General features: G+C 39.8%; 1 protein-coding gene across 50 annotated transcripts in view; it reads left to right on the top strand.

Annotated features, from left to right (window-relative positions):
• Nucleotides 1-23,892, top strand: part of MAP4K4 (mitogen-activated protein kinase kinase kinase kinase 4) — a 193,650-nt gene that overhangs the window by 121,706 nt on the left and 48,052 nt on the right. For all 50 annotated transcript variants that reach the window (XM_054678099.2, XM_054678083.2, XM_054678082.2 and 47 more), the window contains 8 exons: nt 4,283-4,408; nt 5,673-5,783; nt 9,857-9,947; nt 12,075-12,205; nt 14,848-14,902; nt 16,339-16,417; nt 20,244-20,419; nt 23,041-23,113. In XM_054678099.2, the coding sequence (XP_054534074.1) occupies nt 4,283-4,408; nt 5,673-5,783; nt 9,857-9,947; nt 12,075-12,205; nt 14,848-14,902; nt 16,339-16,417; nt 20,244-20,419; nt 23,041-23,113 (842 nt within the window). The remainder of the gene's footprint in view (nt 1-4,282; nt 4,409-5,672; nt 5,784-9,856; nt 9,948-12,074; nt 12,206-14,847; nt 14,903-16,338; nt 16,418-20,243; nt 20,420-23,040; nt 23,114-23,892) is intronic.

The following is a 23,892-nucleotide window of genomic DNA, read 5'->3' as shown; positions in this document are numbered from 1 at the left end:
TATTTGAGACCTGGGAAATATTCTGGCAGGTGACATTGATGTGATCACTGTATTTCTGGATGATATTTCGGTGTTTCCGTCATATTAGAAAAGCTATTGCCAGACTTGATTATATTTTAGTTGTTCTTCTAAATCATTGATTCTGAGATGCAACTCAGTTTTGAAGATGTTAGAGTGTGTACTTTATGGTCGACAGTGCTTCATGGTTTCATGACATAAAATAGTGTTGGGCTCCATTCAGGGGCACTTCAGATTCAGCAAAATACATGGTGCCACGGTAATCTGCCAACAGTATTTACCAATGTGCCTATTCGGGAGTTTTCACACCGGTGGACAGTATGGAATTTAAGAGTATAAGAACTAAAATGTGTGCTTGATTTTTAACTCAGTGAACTGTGAAAATACCGAGTGCTCTTGACTCTTTCTTGTACAGTGGTGAACAGGTTAGATCCTAGAAGACATTGGTTTGTGTCACTAAAAGAAAAAAATATAAATGGAACCTAGTCGAATTATTTTATAATTCTTAATTATTTCTCAGGAAGCCTTTCATGGGAGAATCATAGGTAGCATTTCTTTCTTTCAAGAAGTGAAAGCTACTGGCAGAGTGTGATAGGGAACAATGACCCTGGAAATAGTTTAGCCACTGCAGGGAGTGAAGGTAGGCAAAGGTAAGGGTGGGATTGATGAAACAAGTCTGGACAGTCCAGTAAAATTCACTAGTGTATGAAGTTCTTACTACAGGAACAAAATTAAAATAAATATTTTGATTTTCCCCTATTCTAGTTCAACATTGTTGTTTTGTTTTTGCGTAGTTTTTATACCCCAAATCCTTACAGATTTACTGACTTTTGGATAAAAGGAGAAAAACCATTAGTTCACTTTCTGGTCACCCAGCTGCAGTTCAGTATAAGGAAAGTGGGATGTTTGGCTTTTTAGAGCACATGTTTAATTAACCATGGACCTTATTTTGGGAGTGACACCACATGCCTTTTCAATGGGGCCTGTTTATGGCCACTACCGTGTGCTAAGTCTTTTCAGGAGCCTGCCTGTCTTGACAAGCCTCACGAGGGCTGTCCCAGGCCACTCACTGCTTGGTCAGGAGGCCTCTCAGAAACCCTCAGATACCACTGGGAGTGAGTTGTGGTGAGTCAGGAGGGAGCAGGCTCGATGTGCCCCATGCCAGCAAGCCCTGGTCGCTACTGCTCGTTACACTGTGCATGTTGATGTGTGTGTGTAGAGAGCACAAGATAAAACTTTTGAGGCATTAGGTTTCCTACTTTTATTTGGGGGCATGCTTCCTCGTGTTTTATGTAGTAAAAATTGTTACCCTTTTCTGTTTTAGAATAAAGTTCCTTTGAAGCAAGGTCTCAAATAGAAGTGTTTCGTTGTTTTACTAGCTAATCTAAACACTGGTTTTGTTTAGAATTAAGATGGTTATCTAGTATTGAGTACCTAATTTTTCATTGCTGCTTTCAACATGGCCACATTTAAATCTCAGATAGAAATTATACCTGTTTGGTAGGACTTTCCTATATGCAGGGTTTGAATGAGAATTATTGTATCAACTGTATTGGGTCATGTGACTGTTGCCGTATTTGTAGTCATCTGTCAAAGTCACATGACAAGTGTGCCTGTAGAATATATAGTTGTGCATCACTTAACCATGAGGATACGTTCTCAGAAATGCATCATTCATTAGGCAGTTTTGCTGTTGTCCATCATCAGAGTGTGTTTATGTAAACCTAGATGGTACACATGGGCTATCTGGTATGGCCTAGTGCTCCTAGGCTGCAGACAATTACAATATGCTACTGTACTGAATAGTGTAGGCAATTGTAAAATAATAGCAAGTAGTTGTGTATCTAAACATAGAAAAGAGATTGTCAAAATATGTTATAAAAGATAAAAATTGGTATTTCCGCATAGAGCTCTGACCATTAATGGAGCTTACAGGGCTGGAGGTTGCTCTGGGTGAATCAGTGAGTGAGTGGTGAGTGAACGTGAAGGCCTAGGACATTACTGTACACTTCTGTATTCTGTACTGACATTACTATATACTTCATAAACATGGTACACTTAGGATACACTAAATTTGTAAAAAATATGCTTTCTTCAATAATTAACTAGGTTACTGTAACTCTTACTTTACAAAACTTTTAGGTTCTTTTGTAATAACAGCTTAAAAAACATTGCATAGCTGTACTAAAATATTTTCTTTTTAACTATCTTTGTAAGCTTTTTTCTTTTTTAACTTTTTAAACATTTTGGTAAAAAACGAAGACAGAAACACACACATTAGCTTAGGCCTACACATGGTCAGGCTCATCAGTATCCCTGTCTTCCACTTCCACATCTTGTCCCAGTAGAAGGTCTTCAAGGGCAGTCACGCACAGAGCTGTCATCTCCTGTAATAACAATGCCTTCTTAGGGATACCTCTTGAAGGATCTGCCTGAGGCTATTGTAAGTTGATTTTTTTTGTTTAAATAAATAGGAGTACACTTTAATCAACAATAAAAGTATTGTAAACAAACCACTAACATAGTCATTTATTATTATGTACTATACATAACTATGTGCAATAATTTTATACAACTGGCTGTGCGGCAGGTTAGTTTACAATAGCCTTAACCACAAACAATGTCACTAGGTGATGGGAATTTTTCAGCTTCATTTATAATTTTATGGGTTCACTGTTGTATTTGCAGTCCTTTGTTGACTAAAACGTTATGTAGTGCATGACTGTACTATAATACTCTAACGTTTATATTTCGGAACCAAGCTGTTAAAGCCGCCATCTTGAGAATTACTATTCTAAGATGACTACATGTCTTGTTATACATTTGTTTTCTAAAGCAGTAATGTATAACTGAAGTTCGTATTTTAAAAATTATTTTTCCCATCTGATCTTATCATTTATATCTAATTAATGATGTTGCAGCTTTTATTTTAAAGTGTAATATTTGCAAATCAAACTTCCTTTAGGCTTGTAAGGCCTTAAGAGTGGTTCTAGAGGTGCTAGACTGAAGCAGTAAGTAGGTTTCTTCCAAGTTGTGTGTGTGAGTATGTGCGTACACACATGTCTAGGCTACTCAGAGCCCCTACTCTTCCCTGGATAGAGAAGGACATCAGTTGTGAGTGGAATGATTGTGTCAGTGTAGAAAAGTAAGGACATTTTAGGGGACTAGTCATCTTTTCCTTTTGAAAATGCGTGCAGTATAGGGGATTCTAGAGATCTGGTCATCAGATTTCTCTCGATCTTACACTGTGCTTTTCTGATCAAGTATGATTTTCCCTTTCCTGCACAGTTTCTCTTCTTTCTCATTTTAACTCTGCTTTCCCCTCATTCTGTACTAACTACAAATCTTCCTTAACCTGGCTCTTTGCAGGTAGTATGTCATGTATATATAACAAGGAACAGAATGCCTACCTGGCTGGTGTGCACAGCGTCTTCTCCAGGTTTATATGAGAGAGAGAGGTGGAGATCACAGACTTCTCAGCCTTTGTCATTCACAAGGGCAACTTATTTTTATTTTCCAGACTTGTGTCACTATCTGTTTCCTTCATTCCCCACCCTGATCTTCTCACACAAACTCTGGGTTTCTTCCTCTGCTCATCTTATTTCAGTAAACCAAGATGCTAGGAGAGGAGCCAAGTCTGAAACCACATTCTCAGTGATGTTTTGTTACTGGGGCCCACTGGACGCAGCTGAACCTCTTTTCGGGTTAGTGGATTCTCGCTGAGCACACCGTCACAGACTACACCTCCAGCCTGCGTTCATGTATTCAGTACTTTGCCTTGGCTTCACTAGAGGGTGCTGTCGTGCAGGGTTGTTAGAGGTAAACGTTTTCTGGACTTAAATGGACCAGATGATCTGTATTTGCAAAGGAAACAGATTTTCCAAGTGATAAGTTCAAATAGTATCAGTCATTTTCCTTTTGTGGTCCCATTTTTACAGCTGAACAAACCAAGGCTCAGAGAAGTGGAGTGCATTGCCCGAGGTCACAGTTAGTGGGAGAGCTGGCCGGGCAGTCACCTTGCACTATCCCTGCAGCTCTCCGTGTCTGTCTTTACCTCCTATGCATCACGTCCTATAATCACACTTCAAAGGATGAGTCCTCTAAGGTTCCTGTTCTTGGCACAAGGATAAAGTGAATGTATATGTGCCTCTGCTCCTGGAGGATGGGGAACTTGTGTTCCTTTCATTATTGTATGTAGTGTGGGGGAAGTAAAGTCATGCACATCATTCAGTAGCCACACATTTTATTTTTATTTTTTCATAAGGATGAAGAGGAAGAAATCAAACTGGAGATAAATATGCTAAAGAAATACTCTCATCACAGAAACATTGCAACATATTATGGTGCTTTCATCAAAAAGAGCCCTCCAGGACATGATGACCAACTCTGGGTAGGTGGATGTTTCCTGAGCATTTGTGGGCATTCCATTTGCTTGAATTGTAAGGGCATGGCGGGGGTGGGGGTGGGGGAAAGTGGGGGGAAGAAAAACAATAAAGAGGGGCAGTAAGTAGCTGGCAGGTTCTAAAGGCTTCCTTGGCCTGTATCTGTGGGTTGACTATATGCTGGTTGTTTATTTTGATGTTGATTTCACATTGCATGGAAAAAAGTTAACTTTGTGTTTCGGGAATAAAATGGCAGCATCTAGAAGGAATGTAACCAAATAGCAAGGAAATTAGGAGCTTGAAAGCAATACAATAAAAACTTTATTTGTGGGAACAAAATTAATTTGAAAGCTCAGTAAATTGAGCTTACCACTTGGAAATGAGAGACAGATCTCAAGAAACAAACTTCTGTCAGTAGCTTATTAATAATATTAATGATAATAGTTAAAACAAATTCCAGGGAAATTTCTGGAATTAACACATTCAACCTTACCTCTTTTCGAACACATTTATATTCAAGATAATGACTTGGAGATACCATCAGATCTGTGGCTATCACATTATTTAAACTTATAAAGCAGGAAGATAGGTTAATACTTTTTGTATCAGTATTTTTAAAAGGCCATTACAGAAAACATTTGCAAAATTAAGTAGAAGGGAAAAAATTTACCGTTACTATTGCCCAAGTCAGATCATAGTTAAAATTTTAGAATAGTTCAATTCAGTTTATTTTCTGGGTACTTTAAGCATACCATTGTGATCATATTGTTCAAACATTTAGATACTGTAAATATTGCATTAAAAATTGTATAACTGCTTAAAAATACCATTTTTTATTCACATTAGACCCAGTTAATATAAAATATAATAGTTGGAGGATCATAATGTGAAAAGTAGAATGTTTTTGAGGTAAAATGAAAAAGAATGTTAGGGAATATTTGAGTCAGATATTTGATAATTGGGTAGTGATGAAGAGCAAAGTGGTCCTCCTGTGCCCGTGTGCTTCTGAGAGAGAATGAGCACTTCAGAACTGCTGCACTTGGGTGTGCCGTAGAATACCAGACGCTGTCAGTCTTCTGGACCAAATATATGGAGCAAACACACTGGACTATGAAATGAGCTTTCAGTTATTTAGGTGCCTCCAAATTATTATGAATTATTGAGGAGCATCACGTTTCTAGGTCTTTAGAAAAGAGAGGGCATGGCGGTTAAACTGGTTTTCCCAGTTTCTCCCAGATACGTTGCTCACCTTGTGTCTTGTCTGCCCTATAGCTTGTTATGGAGTTCTGTGGGGCTGGGTCCATTACAGACCTTGTGAAGAACACCAAAGGGAACACACTCAAAGAAGACTGGATCGCTTACATCTCCAGAGAAATCCTGAGGGTAAGGAAAGTGGGTGGCTACAGTGCTCCAACCTCATGATCCTGTGCTTCCGTTTTCATTTTCCCAGCCCCAAGTACTTCTTTGCATTACTTATATCTATATAGATTATTCTCTTTGACAGCCAAGGGTTCTGTATATCTAGCTAGCTTTGATAATTTTAAGCTACATCATGATTTGACTCTGGCAAGTATGTTAAAGAAGGTAGACTTAAATAAAAAAAGCATTTCTGAATTTACTTTCCATGGCATCATGACATACCTATTGGCAGCTTTCCTTTGAGTTAGAAGGAAATCAGAGTGGAAGGGAAGAGAAATAATCTCCAACTATTGTTTTTAAAGGAATTCTGTGTATAAGCTTATAAATCAATACTAATGGTGCTGAATGCTGGTTTTCAAAATCACCTTGAAGTCTTTGGCATTAGCTACTAGAATCTGTTACAATATTTATGAAGAAAAGTTCGAATGTTTAATATTATTTATAGCCATTTGAAAAGCTGGCTAATGATCTTAGAGTAAGTTTCTGAACTGCTATTTTAGCAGCTTTTAAATGGTTCTTTTGAGTAGTAAAGCCATATTGACAGCACAGGCAGAGGGTTTCTAGGATTTCATATTTGAGCAGTGCATGTAGGATATTACCAGTGAGTCTCTTCATTTGGCTATCACAGTTTTTCTCTCTACTTCATCCCTGAATTACACACAGACATTACTTGGTTGCATTTCATTTACCTACCACATTTTAAAAAAAAGATTATGAAGTTAAATTGAAGCCCAATTCTTATGCTTCCCCCACTAATAAAAAAACTTAAAGTAACTAATAAGTTATTTTAATTTTTTTAATAAGTAAAGTTATCCCACTTTTTATATTTAAGATTCATAGAGGATTGCAGGTTTAAAAACTGCCATCTAGACTTCCTAGAGAAATGTTTAATTTTTTTTTATTTAGATATTTATGTAGTCTTTGAAAATAGGCAATTCCCCTAAGAAGACTAGTTGTGAAGGGTGGGGTAGGGTGACAGGAGAACCATCTTTTTATAAACACTTGCAAATGTCATTAAAATGTCAGGATCTTTTATGACTATTATAGAAAGCAGAGCCTAAATGTGGGAAACTAAGCTTCCTGCCCTATACTACTGTAAAGGAAGTCAGGTACTGGGCCAGATGCATTTATTCTATTAATAACTAAAACTGTTTAGCATGGTAGGCAGGGTAGAACATTGGTTGAGTGGTTGGAGACTAGCATAAGTCAGACCTGGGTTTGAGTCCTACCTCTGCTGCTTACCTATATAGCACACCCTATGTTATTCAACTTTCAGGACTTACTTTCTCCTCATCTATACATACCAACCCTTTGAAATTACTTTTGTTAGGCGAATTCAATGAGTTAGTGTATATTAATCATCTAATGTAACGTGGATACATAACTACCTATCAGTAAATATTAATTGTTGTCATTATTCTTTGTTTTAAACACCCACTCCCTGGCCATACACATCCCCACCCACGCACCCACACCCCTACTTTTCTTGTATATAATTCCAGTATGTGATATCTCAAGCAGAGAACTAGCTTTTAGCATAATGTCCTAGGCATCAAATGTATTTCAGCCTTCAAAGACATCAAAGACAACTTACATGTGTTTCTATACCCAGGCAAGCATTGTTTACCTATCATATGTAATATGTACCTTTAGCCATTTTACCATCAGTAATCTCCAGTAACATTTAAAAGAAGCCCAAGTTGTTTGACGTCTCTAAGCCAACTTGAGTGTGGTACGTGAATGAACATCTTTTTGAGACGTAGCAAATCTTTTTCACCTCACTGGGCATCTGAAACACGAGCTTCCTTCGCCTACATGTCATCTAGAATGGGAGTTTTTCCTTGTGACAAAAGTTTACATTAACTAAAAACAAGCAAATGCCTCAGGGAGAGTTCGTGTGTCATGCAGTAGTGTGTGTTCATTATAGGGGTTACTAAGAGTCGGCTTTGGTAAAGAGAAAGCAGCATGATAAGCTGGAGGTAAGGTCTCATGAGAAAGGAATGCAGCCACCCCCAGACAGATAAGCTGTGTTCTCAAAGACGGTTGGGGTTAAACAATTTCTGTGGTGGCAAAACCTTTCCTCATTTCTCACTAGATGTTGGATTTAGACATTTTGATCATTATGATCAGACCCTTCGAATGGGGAGGGTCCTAAGCAGGTAGGCCTCAGCCAATAGAGAAGTGCTTTTTGGAGCCTGCACACTGTTACCCTGTGGACCACAAGGCTTAGCAGCAGGCCAGCGTGTTCTTTTCAGCCCACTTCCATGTTCACATTCCACATGGCAGTATCTTCATATTGAACATGGGAACTGAGAGCTTTGTATAACCAATACTGTATGACAGCCTTTGCCTGCTCTTTTATTCTGTGACCATGCATGATACAGAGTTAAGGGAAAAATGTTTCCTAGTTTAGAAACACTGATGCATTTGCTGGAGGATAGGTCCTTCACTGAGTATTTGGACTTGGCATCTCTGCTAAGGAAGGATAATTGTGGCCTAATTTCTGGTATGGGATTAGCTGAACACACATACACTCCCAGGTACTTCATGGAAGAAAAATGTACTTATTTTTCAGAATAATCGTATAACATTGTTTCAGAGCTGCTAGACACACCTTAATTCCCTGTAGAGGCAGTGATCCTGTAGCAGTATAGACAGGAAAACAGGCATTGTTCCATACATTTACTGCTAGTAATGAACAAGAGTGCATGCAAGCCACATTTGTTGGACAAGATGTGGGTGCTTATGTTTGTTGTTAAGATAGTCCTGTAAAAGTTTAAGAAGAGGTTGTGCAAGTTAGAGAGCAAAAATGAACTGAAATAATAGAAATAGGAATTACGAAGAATTGGGAAGTTAGCTTTTGTGTCTCTCCTTTCGCTGTTTGAAGTTATACCATGCTGAGAGGAGGTGCTTTGTTCCTAACTATAGCAATAAGGTACCATATACTTTTAGTGCTTTTTTCTCTAGTCAGTGCTTTGTGGTATAATACCGCACATCCTGTGTTGTGAAAAATAAACAGAGCTGTCAAATAAGCTCTGCTCTGTTTCATAGACAGACCAGTAAGTGAATGTTTTGAAACCCCCATGTTAGAAAAATTAGTATTCTAGAGGAGCTGTTTGTATTTAATTCATATCTTACAAAGTAATGATAACAATAAAACCCCATGAAAAAAGAATAAACAGGAAAAATCAAATAACCCTTACTTATAATCTGCCCTTTTTGGATTGAGACATTTTAGAGTAAATAGGTTGCTTGTATCTTAAGGAGGTGAGCTGTATATTTGGCTTCTCTAGCTAAGGACAGAATAAGTAAATGAGTTGTGAGAATGATGCATTGCTGTCTCTTGGACCATATTTGGATGCAACATGTGTTTTTGTTCTTCCACCACCTCTTGTAAGAGACAAGCTTTTGGGCCTCATTCCAGATACAAGGTCATCAAAAAGTGTTATATGCCCAGTAGGTTTGTTTCCTTGGGAAAGAAAGATACTTTATTTGAACACAAGGCTCTTTTGACAGCACAATCGTTTTATGCTTGGGATGGAGGTGGGATTGATCAGCACTTAGCAGTTTGTCACTATGCAGTGGGAAGGCTAGCCAGTGTTAAAGAGCCAGATTTCAAAGCCCTCTCTTGCCCTTTGCTTTTCCCCTGAGATGTGTCTAGTTCAAATATGCCCACGGGGTCACCCTCTAGACATTTAGCGTGGGAAAGGAACCACCCTGTACACAAATAGCACAAATTATAGCAGAGAAACTGCAGATGGTAATCTGCAGTGTATCTTAAAGGCACAGCTAGAAGTGGTCACGTTGCTCACACGGGGAACCTAACCCACTGGGAATGTGGAGGGTGGGGAGGACTTCTTTCTGTGTGTGTGGTAGGATTGGTGCTGTCTTCCTGGGAATGCACTAAGACGAAGTTAATGTTCATGAGCTCACAAACACCTTTGGTCCACATGTGCACTTTCTTATAAAAGGTGTGTTCCTGGCTGTTTACTTATAGTCACAGAAAACTAAAATTCAGGTCTGTCTTTCCTATTCAGGGACTGGCACATCTTCACATTCATCATGTGATTCACCGGGATATCAAGGGCCAGAATGTGTTGCTGACTGAGAATGCAGAGGTGAAACTTGGTATGTAATGGATGTGCGGCATGATCTCATAATTGCACCTGGCACAAGCCAGCTGCACTCCCAGTTCTGCTTCCATCTAGCTAAAAGTTCAGTCTTATCCATGTTTTCTATTTCTGTTCTTCTTAAGAATGTGGGAACTGAGCATATTACTTAGCTTGGCTCCAGCCTCCCCACTTCCATGTTTGTGCCCCCCTGCCCCCTGGTTCTCTGTACAGCAGCCAGACTGATCTTCAAATCAGACCATGCCACTTTCCTGCTTAAAGAACCTTAATGGCTTCCTATTTTACTTTGGATAAAACCTACATTTCTCACCCTTGCCCATAAAAAGCCATGTAGGATCTGACCCGTGCTACTTTTCCCTCCTCATTTTATGTCCCTCTTTGCTTCTCTCTTCAGCAGTCACTGTCTTTTTTTTCTTTTCTTAAACTTCTTGGGTCTTGCCTTTGGGCCTTTGCATGACTATTTCCCATTGGGAACACTTGACTTCAGTTTTGAAGTCACAGTTTTTTTTCTCATGTTACGGGCCTTTTCCAACCTCTAATCTGTCTTGGGCCTTGCTGCTTGTTTCTTTCATAGTATTGTTCACAATGTATAGTTATGTGATTGTTTTTTACTTCTGTTACTGTCTCCTTTGCCAGAATGTAAATTCTGGGAATGCAGCAAATAGTGTATTACCCAGCATCTAGCATTGTGACTTCATTGTAGTAGGTGCTTGATAAATTTCTGCGTGGTTAGATAATTACAGCCCATGGTGTTTTCCTGGAGTTACTCACAAGGGTTCTTTTATATTTCTTGTTTCCTTTAGCTGGGTCTGAACTCATTCCACTTTCATCTGAGTGTTGTATCAAAATTTTAAACAGAGTTTGTATTAATTTTTCTTCCACTAACACATCACAACAAAATTCTTTATGTTTATATGGGTCTGGTCAACCTTTCTTTTAGAAATCATAGGCACAGCTGTTGTACTGTAAAAGTAAGATCTTCATAGTTACTTTCTTGCCTGTGGTTGTGTTTGTTGGTTTTCTATGGAGGAATCTGCCCAATTGGAAACTCCCCTCAGAGCTAACATAGGAAGCACTTGAGCAGTTCTCATACCAAATGACTCAGTGAGTTGTGTGTTCCCTGCTCTGGTCTCCTGGTACCAGCCTGTGATAGTCCCTGAGCGATCACTTAGTGATTGGTTACCATTGCCTTCCAAGTTGCTGTGATGCTCGCTTAGGCTTCCTGCACTAACTGGCTGGCCTGTGTGTCCCTGGTTCCTGCACTGCCTGGCCCGTGTGTCCCTGTCTCTAAAGGAGTACTCAGTGAGTGAGTCCACACCCTGGATGAGCCATTTTCTGAGCGTGTTCTGTGCATGAATCTATGATCCCTTTAAGTCATCTCAGCATTTCGTAGGCCTTTTTGCATGGGCTTCTCCACCTTTGCAGGTTCCTGCTGGGTTAATGGCAGTGTGCGTAGTGATAGTGTTGGCAGGGAGTGATGGGAGGCATTCTGTTAGAGGTCATGGTCTTCCTGCCACCTCTGCTCCCCGTCCTTGAACTTTCCTCTAGACCACCACCACCATCCAATTGGGTGGGATGCAGAAGTCACTGAAAAATCAGAAGTTCCAAGTGCTTTAGGGTGTGTTGTTTGTGAACATGTGATTTAGCTTGATTTTCTTTATTTGATTCAGTACTGTGTTTTTTTTCAAGAAAACTTTTGTGAAATTCTTATCTTTATGGTTATTAGTGCTGTTTAAGAAGGTAAGTCAAGTGCATCTCAGTCAGTTCTCCTGAACCTGGGGCTCTCTGTGACTTGATCTTGTTTGTGGCAGTTCTCTGAAAGCACTGAAGGTTGTGGTTCATTCGAAAGGCCCTCTGCTGGTCACTGTTGGAGAAGCTGGGGAGGCAGCCAGATCCAGGCCTCACAGAAGCTTCCAGACTGGTAGAGGATCTCACAGTCTCGGTGGCTTTACTGTGGAGGGGCACTCCTGACCAGTGGTGCCTGCCTTGAGGAGGATCGCATATTCATGAAGCACTGCTGTTTCAGTTTACTATGAAGACATTTCCTCCTTGTGTTTTTTCCCAAGTATATCTGGTTTGTAGTTGTGTTTATCTTTCTTTATCTGCCTTTTTCTTCCTCCCACAGTTGACTTTGGTGTGAGTGCTCAGCTGGACAGGACTGTGGGGCGGAGAAATACGTTCATAGGCACTCCCTACTGGATGGCTCCTGAGGTCATCGCCTGTGATGAGAACCCAGATGCCACCTATGATTACAGAGTAAGAGGCACCTGCTCCGTAGGCCTTTGCAGGGCCACTGGCATGCCTGAGGGATGGGGGCTTTGCTTATAAATTGCACACCCCTTGTCTGCCTGCCTTTTCAGGGAGGAAGACCTTCAGTGAGGAAAATTGCAGGTGCAAATTTTCCAGGACAGTATTCGGATGCTGTCTTTTTTGTCCATTTGCATCACATGACTGTGTTCTCACTAAGGAATACACTGTGAATTTCAAAGCAGTCTGGAGCACTTTGTTGTGCCTAGAACTTTTTGTCCCTATTTGCTATCCATTTTTTAACTTGAAGAATATATTAGAATCAAATATTTATTCTTTTAAAAATATTGCCAATATAAAGTAATAGCTTCAGTTGAGTGAAATTATATATTCTTGTTAAACCGCTTTACAGCTTTTATTTGGTACACAAATTTATTTAAATTATTAGAGTGACCTCTAGGGACTTGAGTCAGTAACACACTTAAAAAAAAATCTAGATGTAAACCCATATTTGATATCAAACTCAGGTTACTATGTTTACAAAAACTATTTTTAAAAATCCATGCCTTAATTAGATGAGCCAGACTAGTTAATATACCCGTTAATGATATGCAAAATGGAATTCGTGTCTTAACAGTTTCCCATGTATTTTAGTATTTATTACAAATATCCAATTAATGAGACTTAAGACTGTAGTGCAGAATGTTTTATTTTTTATATACTGAAGTATCTTAAAATAGATAACCGACTTTGTGACTTCCCACTCTTCACTATATCGTTACTTGTCTCTAAAATTTGAAAATGTTTTCCGGCATTCCTCAAATAATTATTATACCTAAGTAAATACAAATAATTAATACAAAGTTGGTAATTAGACCTGACTGGTATGCAGAACAAGGCAATGTATTTGGTTATTTAGTCTCTTTTAATCTAGATCCCCCCACCCCCACCTGATGTTTTTGTTTTTGTTTTTCCATAAAACTGACTTTCTGAAGAGCCTGGGCCTGTTGTCTAATGTTCTACCCTCTAGATTTGTCTCATTACTTCTTTATGTCATTTAGTTTGTTTCCTGTAAACTGGAAAGGTGTAGTTTGTATCAAGGAAAACCTTCTTAGCAAAATCACTGCTGGGGAGGTGGAGGTAGAGGTGCTTCATGTTGCTTCACAGCAGGGGACATGCAGAACTGTTCATCCCCCACTCATGTTGCCAGGAGTGGCCACTGGGTTAGGGTAATGAGCCCCTTTGTGTACCCTGATAGTATAGAAAGCTTAATGAAAATAAGGGAGGAATGATAGGTCTCTCCTTTTTGTTGTATTCGGATATATGTGTCTGAACTTTGTAATGTAAGTGTAGATTATTTAGAAAACCTTTAAATTGAGCAACTTTAATTCCTTGGTTAAGATAGCATATAAACAAATACATAGTAATGATAATAACTATCCTCATCTACTTTTCAAAAATCCTTTTTTTTGGATTTTAAGAAATATCATCTGATGGCCGGGCATGGTGGCTCACGCCTGTAATCCCAGCACTTTGGGAGGCCGAGGCGGGTGGATCACGAGGTCAAGAGATCGAGACCATCCTGGCTAACACGGTGAAACCCCGTCTTTCCTAAAAATACAAAAAATTAGCCGGGCATGGTGGCGGGCGCCTGTAGTCCCAGCTACTCAGGAGGCTGAGGCAGGAGAATGGCGTGAACCCGGGAGGTGGAGCTTGCAGTGAGCTGAGATTGCGCCACTGCATTCCAGCCTGGGCGACAGAATGAGACTCCGTCTCAAAAAAAAAAAAAAAAAGAAATATCATCTGATAAGACTTTAGTATATCAGGCAGTGTTTAGTGAGTACCCGCCATTACAAAAGTAAATAAAACTGGCAAAAATGCCTGCTTTCATGGAACTTATATTTGAGTAGAAAGTAAAGTTTAATTCAAATTTTATATTTAGTATTTCAGGGGAATCAGAAAAAAGATTCCATGTACAGAAAACCAGCTGACTTGTTTGGTTTGCAGGTAGGGTGGGATGCTTAGTGGCATGATTTCAATTAGTGAACCACATTAGGTTTTATGAATTCAGTGGTGAACACTTTGTAAAAAATGGTTTCTGGCCTTTAAACTTTAAAATCTTAATTAAATTTGAGTTACTAACAATAAACATAAATCTGGGCCAGAAGTCTAAAGTATTAAATGCTTATGAAGAAATGAAGAAACATACAGTAGTTCACAGTAGACAATTCAGAGAGATGCTTTTAAGTGGACCAGCTCTGGTTCATTCGTAGATGTGAGTGGTTTTAATTAAATCAATTTTCTCCTTCCTTCCTTTCCTTCCTTTCCTTCCTTTCCTTCCCTTCCTTCCCTCCCTCCCTCCCCTCCCTCCCTCCCTCCATCCCTCCATCCCTCCATCCCGCCATCCCTCCATCCCTCCATCCCTCCCTCCCTCCCTCCCTCCCTCCCTCCCTCCCTCCCTCCCTTCCTCCCTTCCTCCCCTCCCCTCCCCTCCCCTCCGCTCCGTAAGTTCTACAAATGTGCTTGTACTTTTAATTTTCTGGCAAATTTCCTTTTGGTTTATATAGCAAAGTTGTGTGAATACCCAGACATGTAAGTTAGTGGCTTTGTATCTACTCCAGTATCTGTAACGTACTGTTTTATTTTTGCAGAGTGATCTTTGGTCTTGTGGCATTACAGCCATTGAGATGGCAGAAGGTGCTCCCCGTAAGTAACTTTCTTTTCTTTTTAGCTCACTTGTTACATGTGACTTAAACCCCTCCCAAGACTTCAAAAAGAACAGCTCAGCTCCATGGATAAAGGCATTTCTGGTGGACTGTTTAGATGAAGGCAACATAAATATAGTCAAGTTTTAGATGTAGAAGGAATTCTTGGCAACCACTATTCCTATTCCTTTTGAATATCTCTAGGAGGCCTATAGGCTACATTTTCTTTTATTTAAGTTGTACTCACATGTGTGACCTGAAGTAGTGTTGAGATCAGATAATAAGTAGTAAGTTTTCTTTTTACATTTTAAATTGAGTAATTCAGTGAAACTAGTCCTAACACATGAAATTTTAGTATTAAGTTTTGACTTTACAAATGGAGGCAAAACTTTATTGATAGAATAATTTTTTGTGCGTGTTAACTGAAATTTTGTGAGTGTTTGCTTCTCCATTGGATTAATGAGAACTTCATATAATTCATTTTTGATCACGGATGAGGTAGAATTGCAGAGAACAAAGGAAAAAAAACACTGCATTTTCTGCTGGTCCCCATTAAAAAAGGTATACACAAAGAATGTATAACTGTCTGGCACGGCACATAGTTGCTGCTGAATAAATATTTGTTGAATGAATGAAAATAATTATTGACAGCTAAAAATTAGTTTTCAGTATAGAAATAGAGATCTGCCTCAAACACCATACATTCCCCTGTGCTTCCCTCTAAGAAAGTAAGGCAGGGAAGTACCACCTCATCCTTTCTCTCAGTTTTTGTTCACAAGGGGAATAGTATTGTCTGCCTCTCCTCATTGCCCAGATGCCTTGTAAGGGTCTTCTGAAGGTAAAGAAACACATGAAAATGCACATTGCATATGGTGATGTAGTAATGCCTACATGTGTGCCTAACACACCTTTATTGGGTGAGTCATAGGAGTACAAAGAGTAATTGCACAGAATTAAATCCATTTCATGCTCAATTTTTGCTCTTTCTAGTATTTTTAGCTATAACAACAAACAGCATTTCTGGAGGGCCTAACTGTGCTCATTCTGTTCCAGGCATTGTGTGAAGGCCTTTGCAAGCCATATCTTATTTAATCTTGACAACAACCCTATGAAAATACAACCATTTTCGTTGTAATCTAACAGATAGTTTAACAACTTAGGTGTTAGTTCCTATAAGACTTAGATTTATGAAAACTTTCCAATGTCTTTTTGAAAATGTATATTCTTCTTGTTGCTCTTGTCCTCCCACTTTGCTATTTTTAAATGGGAAATTCAAGGTATGCCCTGGAGTTCATAACTAGATGTCTAGACTGCTTGGTATGAAGCCTGTCAGTCAGACGATGGGCCAGAGCATTTCATGTTATTTATGACTGAACCCTAGAAATCAAGAATGAGTGAAATAAGTGCCATACTGACACGACCGTCTCCTCTCCCCAGCTCTCTGTGACATGCATCCAATGAGAGCACTGTTTCTCATTCCCAGAAACCCTCCTCCCCGGCTGAAGTCAAAAAAATGGTAAGCTATATATGGTTTTTTGTTGTTCTTTTCCCTTTTTTTTTAAATTGCTTCTTTTTAGTTATACTTTCCTCTGAGATAAAATTCTGGCCCTTCTAATTCTGGGGAACACAAGAGCCAGTTCTCCGAAACACCAATTAAAAGATGCGTTGATTTTTTTTAAATGAGATTTTTCTTGTTAAATTCTCTCTGAATTACAAAACGGTGACAAATGACCACGTGAAAAACTATAACATGTCTAAAGACAAATGTTCCATTTTAGTATTTAGGCATTCTTTTAAGTGTAATATACTTCTAAACATCTTTCCATTAAAGAAAGAAAGCGACCGGGCGCGGTGGCTCGCACCTGTAATCCCAGCGTTTTGGGAGGCCAAGGCGGGAGGATCACCTGAGGTCAGGAGTTCAAGACCAGCCTGACCAACATGGAGAAACCCCGTCTCTACTAAAAAACAATACAAAATTAGCCGGGCGTGGTGGCACATGCCTGTAATCCCAGCTACTCGGGAGGCTGAGGCAGGAGAATCGCTGGAACCCGGAAGGCGGAGGTTGTGGTGAGCCGAGATCACGCCATTGCACTCCAGCCTGGGCAACAAGAGCGAAACTCTGTCTCAAAAAAAAAAAAAGAACGAAAGAAAGCTGTGTTGACTTGCATTTCCTCACATGTAGTAGGATTTTAAAATTAATGGAGACTTTTACTGTAATTATTATTATTTTTTAAATTGAAGTTAGACATACCAGCTTTAATCGCAGAATAGCATATTAAACAGAATGGTTTTATATTCTTAGGCTGTCACTTTTCCTTCTCCTTGTAACTCTCATACATTTGTCAAACAGTACTGATACCCGCAGAGAGAGAGGAGGATGACTTTCCCTGAGAAAAGCTGTTAGGATTGCAGCATTGTGGGAACATGCTGTTGGGTTAGTTGTAAAATCTTGAAGAAAGAGAGCAGTGTTTCGGGTTCTCCTGAGAATTTTGCCCCCTCTTTCCCTCCTGAATTTCTTTCTGGGTCCTTTCTTGTTTGTTCTGGTCTGTACTCTGGCTCTTCATGCATGGTCTTCTCTCCTTTTTGTGTTCTTCTGGGCTCATTGATTTCCACCTACTATATGGCTTTTTTTTTTTTTTGAAACAGTTCTTCCTAGTTTTCCAATTGATGCTGCCTCCTCTTAGGTTCTTGACTCTCCTTCTGAAATATGCAGGACATCTCAGAGTTAAGCTTCCATTCTGAGTTTGGCCTTTCAGCTGTTCCTGTTTATGCTTTTTTTCTTGTTTACTCACCTGCTGGTGATTTGCAGTTCTCTTTCCCCTATATTGTTGCACGCTGACACCCATCTTCATACCAGTTTTCTTCATGCTTCTCCCTGTAGCTCACTGTCCTTGCCCCCAACACATTTCACTGTTCTTTGCCCTCTGTCTTCTGCTGGCAGGATTTTTCTCATTTTTTATACAGTCTTTAACCACATTTGTCTCCATGTGGCTGTCTAATTCCATTTACCCCGTGTTTAGAATGGTTTTTATTGCCACAGAGTTGTAAGGATTTTAGCCCCAGTCAGTCTTCTGTATTAAGACATAATAACTCTGGACATCCACGGGTGGCCACGCCTAGGGAAACCATCAGTGTATAGCTGATGGCACCAAGGAATCAGCTGTGGAGCTGGAGTAACTCTACCCAGTTCATGCTTTAATTAAGTAGTACTCATTTCCCCCTTTTCTTTATCTCTCTCAGATTTTGTTGACAGAAGTCTATACTGGAAGGATTGCTAAGTTAATGCTGTCTTCAGGGTACCTCATACTCTGATTTTTCTGCCCATTAGCTACAGTTCTGTATTAACCACTGTGTCCAACATATAGTGATACAAAGATACAGTGGTAGACAGCAATGAATGCTTCCTGTATTCTTTTCTTACACCAAACTTTCTTTAAACTGGGTTAGATGGCATATTTCATCCATTTATATCCCTGTTCTAATGTTACCCAAGTGTTCTAAAATGATGAGATAATTATGGACGTAAAGTCCTTCTTCCTTTGTGATTGCTGTCCACTGTCTACCCGATGTAAATTCTACTGTTTTTTTGAGAAATAGCTTTCAAAAGATGATCAGTGTCCTTCTGCCAGCAGAACTTGATTCTTGACTTTAGGAAATACGTTGTAGATCATTGATTCCGAGATGTTAGTCTGTGGACACAATGCTTAGGAATCCTTTTGGAATCTTTTAACTGATGGCTCCAACCTCAAAGTTTCTGGTCTGGGGAGTGACTCAGGTATTTGTATCTTCAATAAACTCCCCAAAATGATCTTTATGGACATTGGGTCTTAGAACTATCTCTGTGTTAAAGCATTTCACTATACTGTGTAGAATCTTCCATGTTCCTCATTAAACGTAGAATAAAGTAACGGCTACTTTGAATGACTTTAAGGGCTTTTCTCTGAGCTGACCCTAACCTATTTTTCCATTCTTTTTCACTTTTCATGCTAGCCTCAGAAAATAACTCATTATTCTCTAACACTTCCCTACTTTTGTTCATATCATTCCTTCACTCTGGAATGTTGTCTTCTCTGTCCTACCTTATGAATATCAAGTATCCCACTTTTTCTTCTTGTCCAGTCCACTGTAACAGGTTTTTTCTTCCTCTGTAAGTTTGATATATGTCCGCTGTTGTGTATACCTAAATTTCTCCACTTTATTTCCCATGTGTATGTGTTATAGAACCTGACATAAACAAATGCAAATAGTTGATACGTAAATATTTGTTGAATTGAAAAAAAGTAAGTTTTAATGGAAATACCAGACAATAGAAGTGATTCTTAAAAGCAGTGAAGTGGAAAGAGTGAACTAATTTTCTAACTCACATTTTTAAAGACCAAAGAATACCTCATTCATTCAACAAAAATTTATTCCATACCTATTGTGGCATGCATGCCTAGTGTTGAGCATTGCCTACAGGTTGAGATGTAGGAACCAGTTTTTGACGTGTACCATTTCAACCTTTCAGCGGGACAGAAACATAAAGCATGCAGTCTGTTAAAAGCAGATAACCCCAGAAGAAAGGCTCCTAACTTGGGGACACATAGGACAGAGTGTTGCCAGGAAGATTTACCAGAAGTGGTGATTCTTGAGATGAGTCTCAAAAAATAGGATAGGTGATAGGTAAGAGTGTCTTGACCAAGGCTAGGGCCATGGTCCTCATGAGCTGGGCATGGAGAAACAGGAAGAAGTAAAAGTGGCTAGTATGGCAAATGTAGGTGACAGATTAATCTCTTCCCCCCATCCCTCCAAAAGAACCAACAACTGTAATTTCCACCTTTGTAGGTTAAACAGAGGGAACTGACAAATCAACCAGTTTGGAACTCCGGTTGAAATGTCAAATTAACAGGTTCAAGAGACCCAGCATTTCATCATGGATTCTGCTCCTTTTCTTATCTCATTGTCTGTCCTTGTCTTCTAGGTACCAGACATCTGTCCTGTCTGCCTTCATTTTATCAAAGACCTCCCTTTACCCCTTGCTGCCACCACTCCTGTTAATTAAGTGATTAATGTGCAATATTAGATTTAAACCCAGTTCATTTAAATCTGACCTCCTTGTTAGCTCCCTATTTGTGGTGCGTTGTTAGTGATAGGATGCACCACTTAAACTGTGCTAAATTAATGCTCCTGATCCTCAACAGTCCTGAGTTCCTATTTATGTTTCATACATTATTCCTATGCATTTGCAGAATGTTCACAGTGAATTCTGAAGCTCTTCTTTATGTTGAGGCTTGTAAGTTACTGATATTTTCGATCTTTACTCTTTGTGGTGGAAATTTGATGATCTTTTTCACTTCTTACAGGTCGAAGAAATTTTTTAGTTTTATAGAAGGGTGCCTGGTGAAGAATTACATGCAGCGGCCCTCTACAGAGCAGCTTTTGAAACATCCTTTTATAAGGGATCAGCCAAATGAAAGGCAAGTTAGAATCCAGCTTAAGGATCATATAGATCGCACCAGGAAGAAGAGAGGCGAGAAAGGTACTAAGCCTGTTTTTGTTTTCATCCTTTAAAATTTTTATGTTTAGTTTCTTGCCAACTAGAGTAGGTCCCTCCCTTCCCAGCTGTGAGAGTGCTCACTTGGCCAGTGCTTGCATGCTTTCTCTGCTTGCGGTTCAGTGCTTAGGCCTGGGGTCCAGTCTGGCTCCAGGTGGAGTTGGCTGGAGCTTTGTGTTGTGTCACCAAGCTTACAGCAAATAGATCAGCATTGCGATGGGATGCTTTTCTTGTTCCCGAGGGTCACATCATTGTTGCTGCCCATTTTACTTCCTTACGGATGTGTTCATGGTATATTTCACTGGGGTGTATTGAGCATCTGCTGTGAGCATCACCATCAGTGTGTTTCTGTATAATTCTCCTGCCCAAGAACCCCCCGCTCAGGGGATTTTTACTGCTCTACTCTATTACAAGTGGTGTGGTAGCATGGGCCACATGCATAGACAGATGACTTTGCTTTAAGTAGCGTGCACAACACAGGCATGCTCTTGTGCTAAATAATGAAGGTTCTTTTCTGTTCCCAGTATCTTTGTTTTATGTCTTTGCACATACTTTGCCCACCTTCCTGGAATGTTTCCGTTTTCCTTCTGTCCAGCGAGGTGCAGTTCAAACAGCGTCACCATCTTTACTAAACCATCTTCTCTGAGGCTGCTAGCTCACATTGATCCTTCTCTTTTGTGGGTCCTTATAATAACTTTATAGAACAACACTTGGTTAAGTGGTGTCCTATTACTTTTTGGTTCAAATTTCAAGGTCAGAGAAGAAACTAAGAAGAGCGGGTTCAAGGCAGTAAAAGAATTGGTCAAAGTCTGGAGGCCTTTCTGCCTGTACTGGTATTCATAGTTAAGTCATCATTGATGTTCAAAATAACCTTTTTCCTTCTGATATACTTAGTTATAAAAGTAATTAGGCTTTGTACATTAAGCTATGCACTTGTAACACAGTTAACCAAAGTTTGAAAACAAGACTTTTTTTCCTTAACTCTCAATTGACATGGAAGCGCTGTTCAGGAAAAAAATTATTTGCATATTGGATCATTTTCCCATGACTTGACTTAGTAATAATAGCTAATGTTCATGGAACATTTGCCAGATACCTTGGATCATCTCACGTTTTCCTCATCACCCACATTTTGCAGATGGAAACAGCAGAGCACCTTCCCTTCCTTTGTCTTCAAGTCACAGTGAACTCTTCATTTTCTTTTTGGGTTTACCTTCCAGATACCATTAGCCTCTTGTCAATAATTAGTAACTTGTAGTGTAAAATTATAAACATAGCAGAGTACCTATTTTAAGGATTCTGAAGATTATTTAAGCTGGAATTTCCCTTTGAAGCTAGCATAATCTATTAAAATAGCTTTGATGGTCTAGCATACAGAAGAGCTTATATGTGTAGACTGACAAATTTGTACGGAACCATATTTTAATTGTCCAGGCACTTAAAAACCAGGAAACTGATTTTCATCTTTTTTTTTTTTTTTTCTGGAGACAGAGTCTTGCTCTGTCACCCAGGCTGGAGTACAGTGGTGCGTTCTTGGCTCACTGCAGCCTCCGCCTCCCAGGTTCAAGTGATTGTCCTGCCTCAGCCTGTTAAGTAGCTGGGATTACAGGCATGTACCACCACACCCGGCTGGTTTTTGTATTTTTAATAGAGACAGGCTTTCACCATGTTGGTCAGGCTGGTCTTGAACCCCTGATCTCGTGATCTGCCCGCCTCAGTCTCCCAAAGTGCTGGGATTACAGGCAGGAGCCACCACACCCAGCCTGATTTTCATCTTGTATATCTTTGAAAAAAATAGAGGTGTGTGTGTCTAGACTGCTTTTAAATCTCTTCAACCTGTCTGGTTTTTTGATTGATTTCTGGAGTGAAACTGCTCACTGAAAGTTGGATATTGACATTAAGTGAAGGGACCAATAAATGGCCTTTTGGGAAAACTGTCTAAAACCTGTAGAACTGAAAATGAGTTATTGATGTTGAAACTTTTGTTTGTTTGAAGTCTGGCCTAAGTAGAGCAAATTTGAGTCTCATTCTTTTGCTATATGGTTTAATTAGTTTTCCTTGGTTTTGCCAGGTTTGTTTGTGGGTACATTTGGCTTATTTTTCCTGTACCTAGTTAATGTTTCACTTTGTGTCCATCTCCCAGGCTTTTCTCTCTGCTGCACTCTCCGTGGATCCCTAATTGCAAAAAATCACCAAATAAATTCTCTTGGTTGCCTTAGTTTCAGCAGTTACATATCTTTTTGAATTTTGCCATCAAAGTGGATTTTGGTGAATTTGCTAGTGCCCTCGGGTTCTTTTCTCGTGTGTCAGGGGCTCTGATCCCCTCTCGTGGTCCTGCACGTCCTCAGCAGTGCATCCCCCATACAAGGTTGGCTCGAATGCCGTGGAATCAGCTTTTCTGTGGGGAGTAAGGCTGACCAGGGAATAGATGCTGTCACTATGAGAATGTGGTGTCTTGCCCCTCCTCCCCAAATCCTCTATACAAGTTGCTGTTTTCACAGGGAACTTGTTTATTTTTTGCCAAGATGCTCCTGGAGATGCTTGTCTGAACAGGCGTGTGTCAGGACTTGTGAACTGTCCCATTTATCTTGTCCTTTTCTTCATAGATGAAACTGAGTATGAGTACAGTGGGAGTGAGGAAGAAGAGGAGGAAGTGCCTGAACAGGAAGGAGAGCCAAGGTAACCACGAAGCCACTGTTCAGTATCCTGCTTTATGAAGGGATTAAGTTTTATGTTGTGCCAGGATTTCAGAAGACTCCTGTGTGGTACAAAGAATCTTAAATTACTTAGACAGCATCTTACTATCTCCATTCTTCTCTATTCCTGACAGATTGCTGTAAACATTTTTCTTCCCTGGATCCTCTTACCCAGTGATTCTTTACCAAGGGTTGTGTTGTGTCCCCTTCTCCAGTCACTGAAAAATGTGTGGGCCTGGGCAGGGGAGAGTGCCCCAGCATTTATTGTTCCAGAAGCCATGGATGGTGAAGGTGCCATTGAACACCATTTCTTGTGGTATATAGAACATGGCTACACAAAAAGAATTTCCCCGCCCATGGACCAGCAGGACTGTGTGTGTCCTGATTTATTTTACGGTCTGTGTTTTAGTTTATCTCTGGCTCCCCAAAGTTCAGTAAAGCAGAAGGTTAAGGAGTCAGATGGGTTACATGAACCTCATAATAACTGATGAATCAGAGAATAGAGGATTTTTGGATTGTGATGTTGGGTGTGCCTGGCAGTTGTCCATGCTGCAGTATGTGGCTGATGAAGTGAACAAAGGGAGGGTGGAAGGGCATCTCAAGTGACCTGTGGGGAGCCGTGTGCCAGAGAATGGGACTTGGAACAGAGAGAAGCGAATTTATTGAAGCTACTTCATAATCTCTCTTTCTTCTTATGTAGGAGAGATTTTAATCCATTTTAGACTAAGAATTTCAGAGAAATTTGAACTGATTTCATGAGCA

Source organism: Pan troglodytes, chromosome 12 (assembly GCF_028858775.2).
Source record: "Pan troglodytes isolate AG18354 chromosome 12, NHGRI_mPanTro3-v2.0_pri, whole genome shotgun sequence".
Lineage (NCBI taxonomy): Eukaryota > Metazoa > Chordata > Mammalia > Primates > Hominidae > Pan > Pan troglodytes.
Note: the sequence above shows the minus strand (reverse complement) of the source record. Positions and strands in the feature narration are given on the sequence as shown.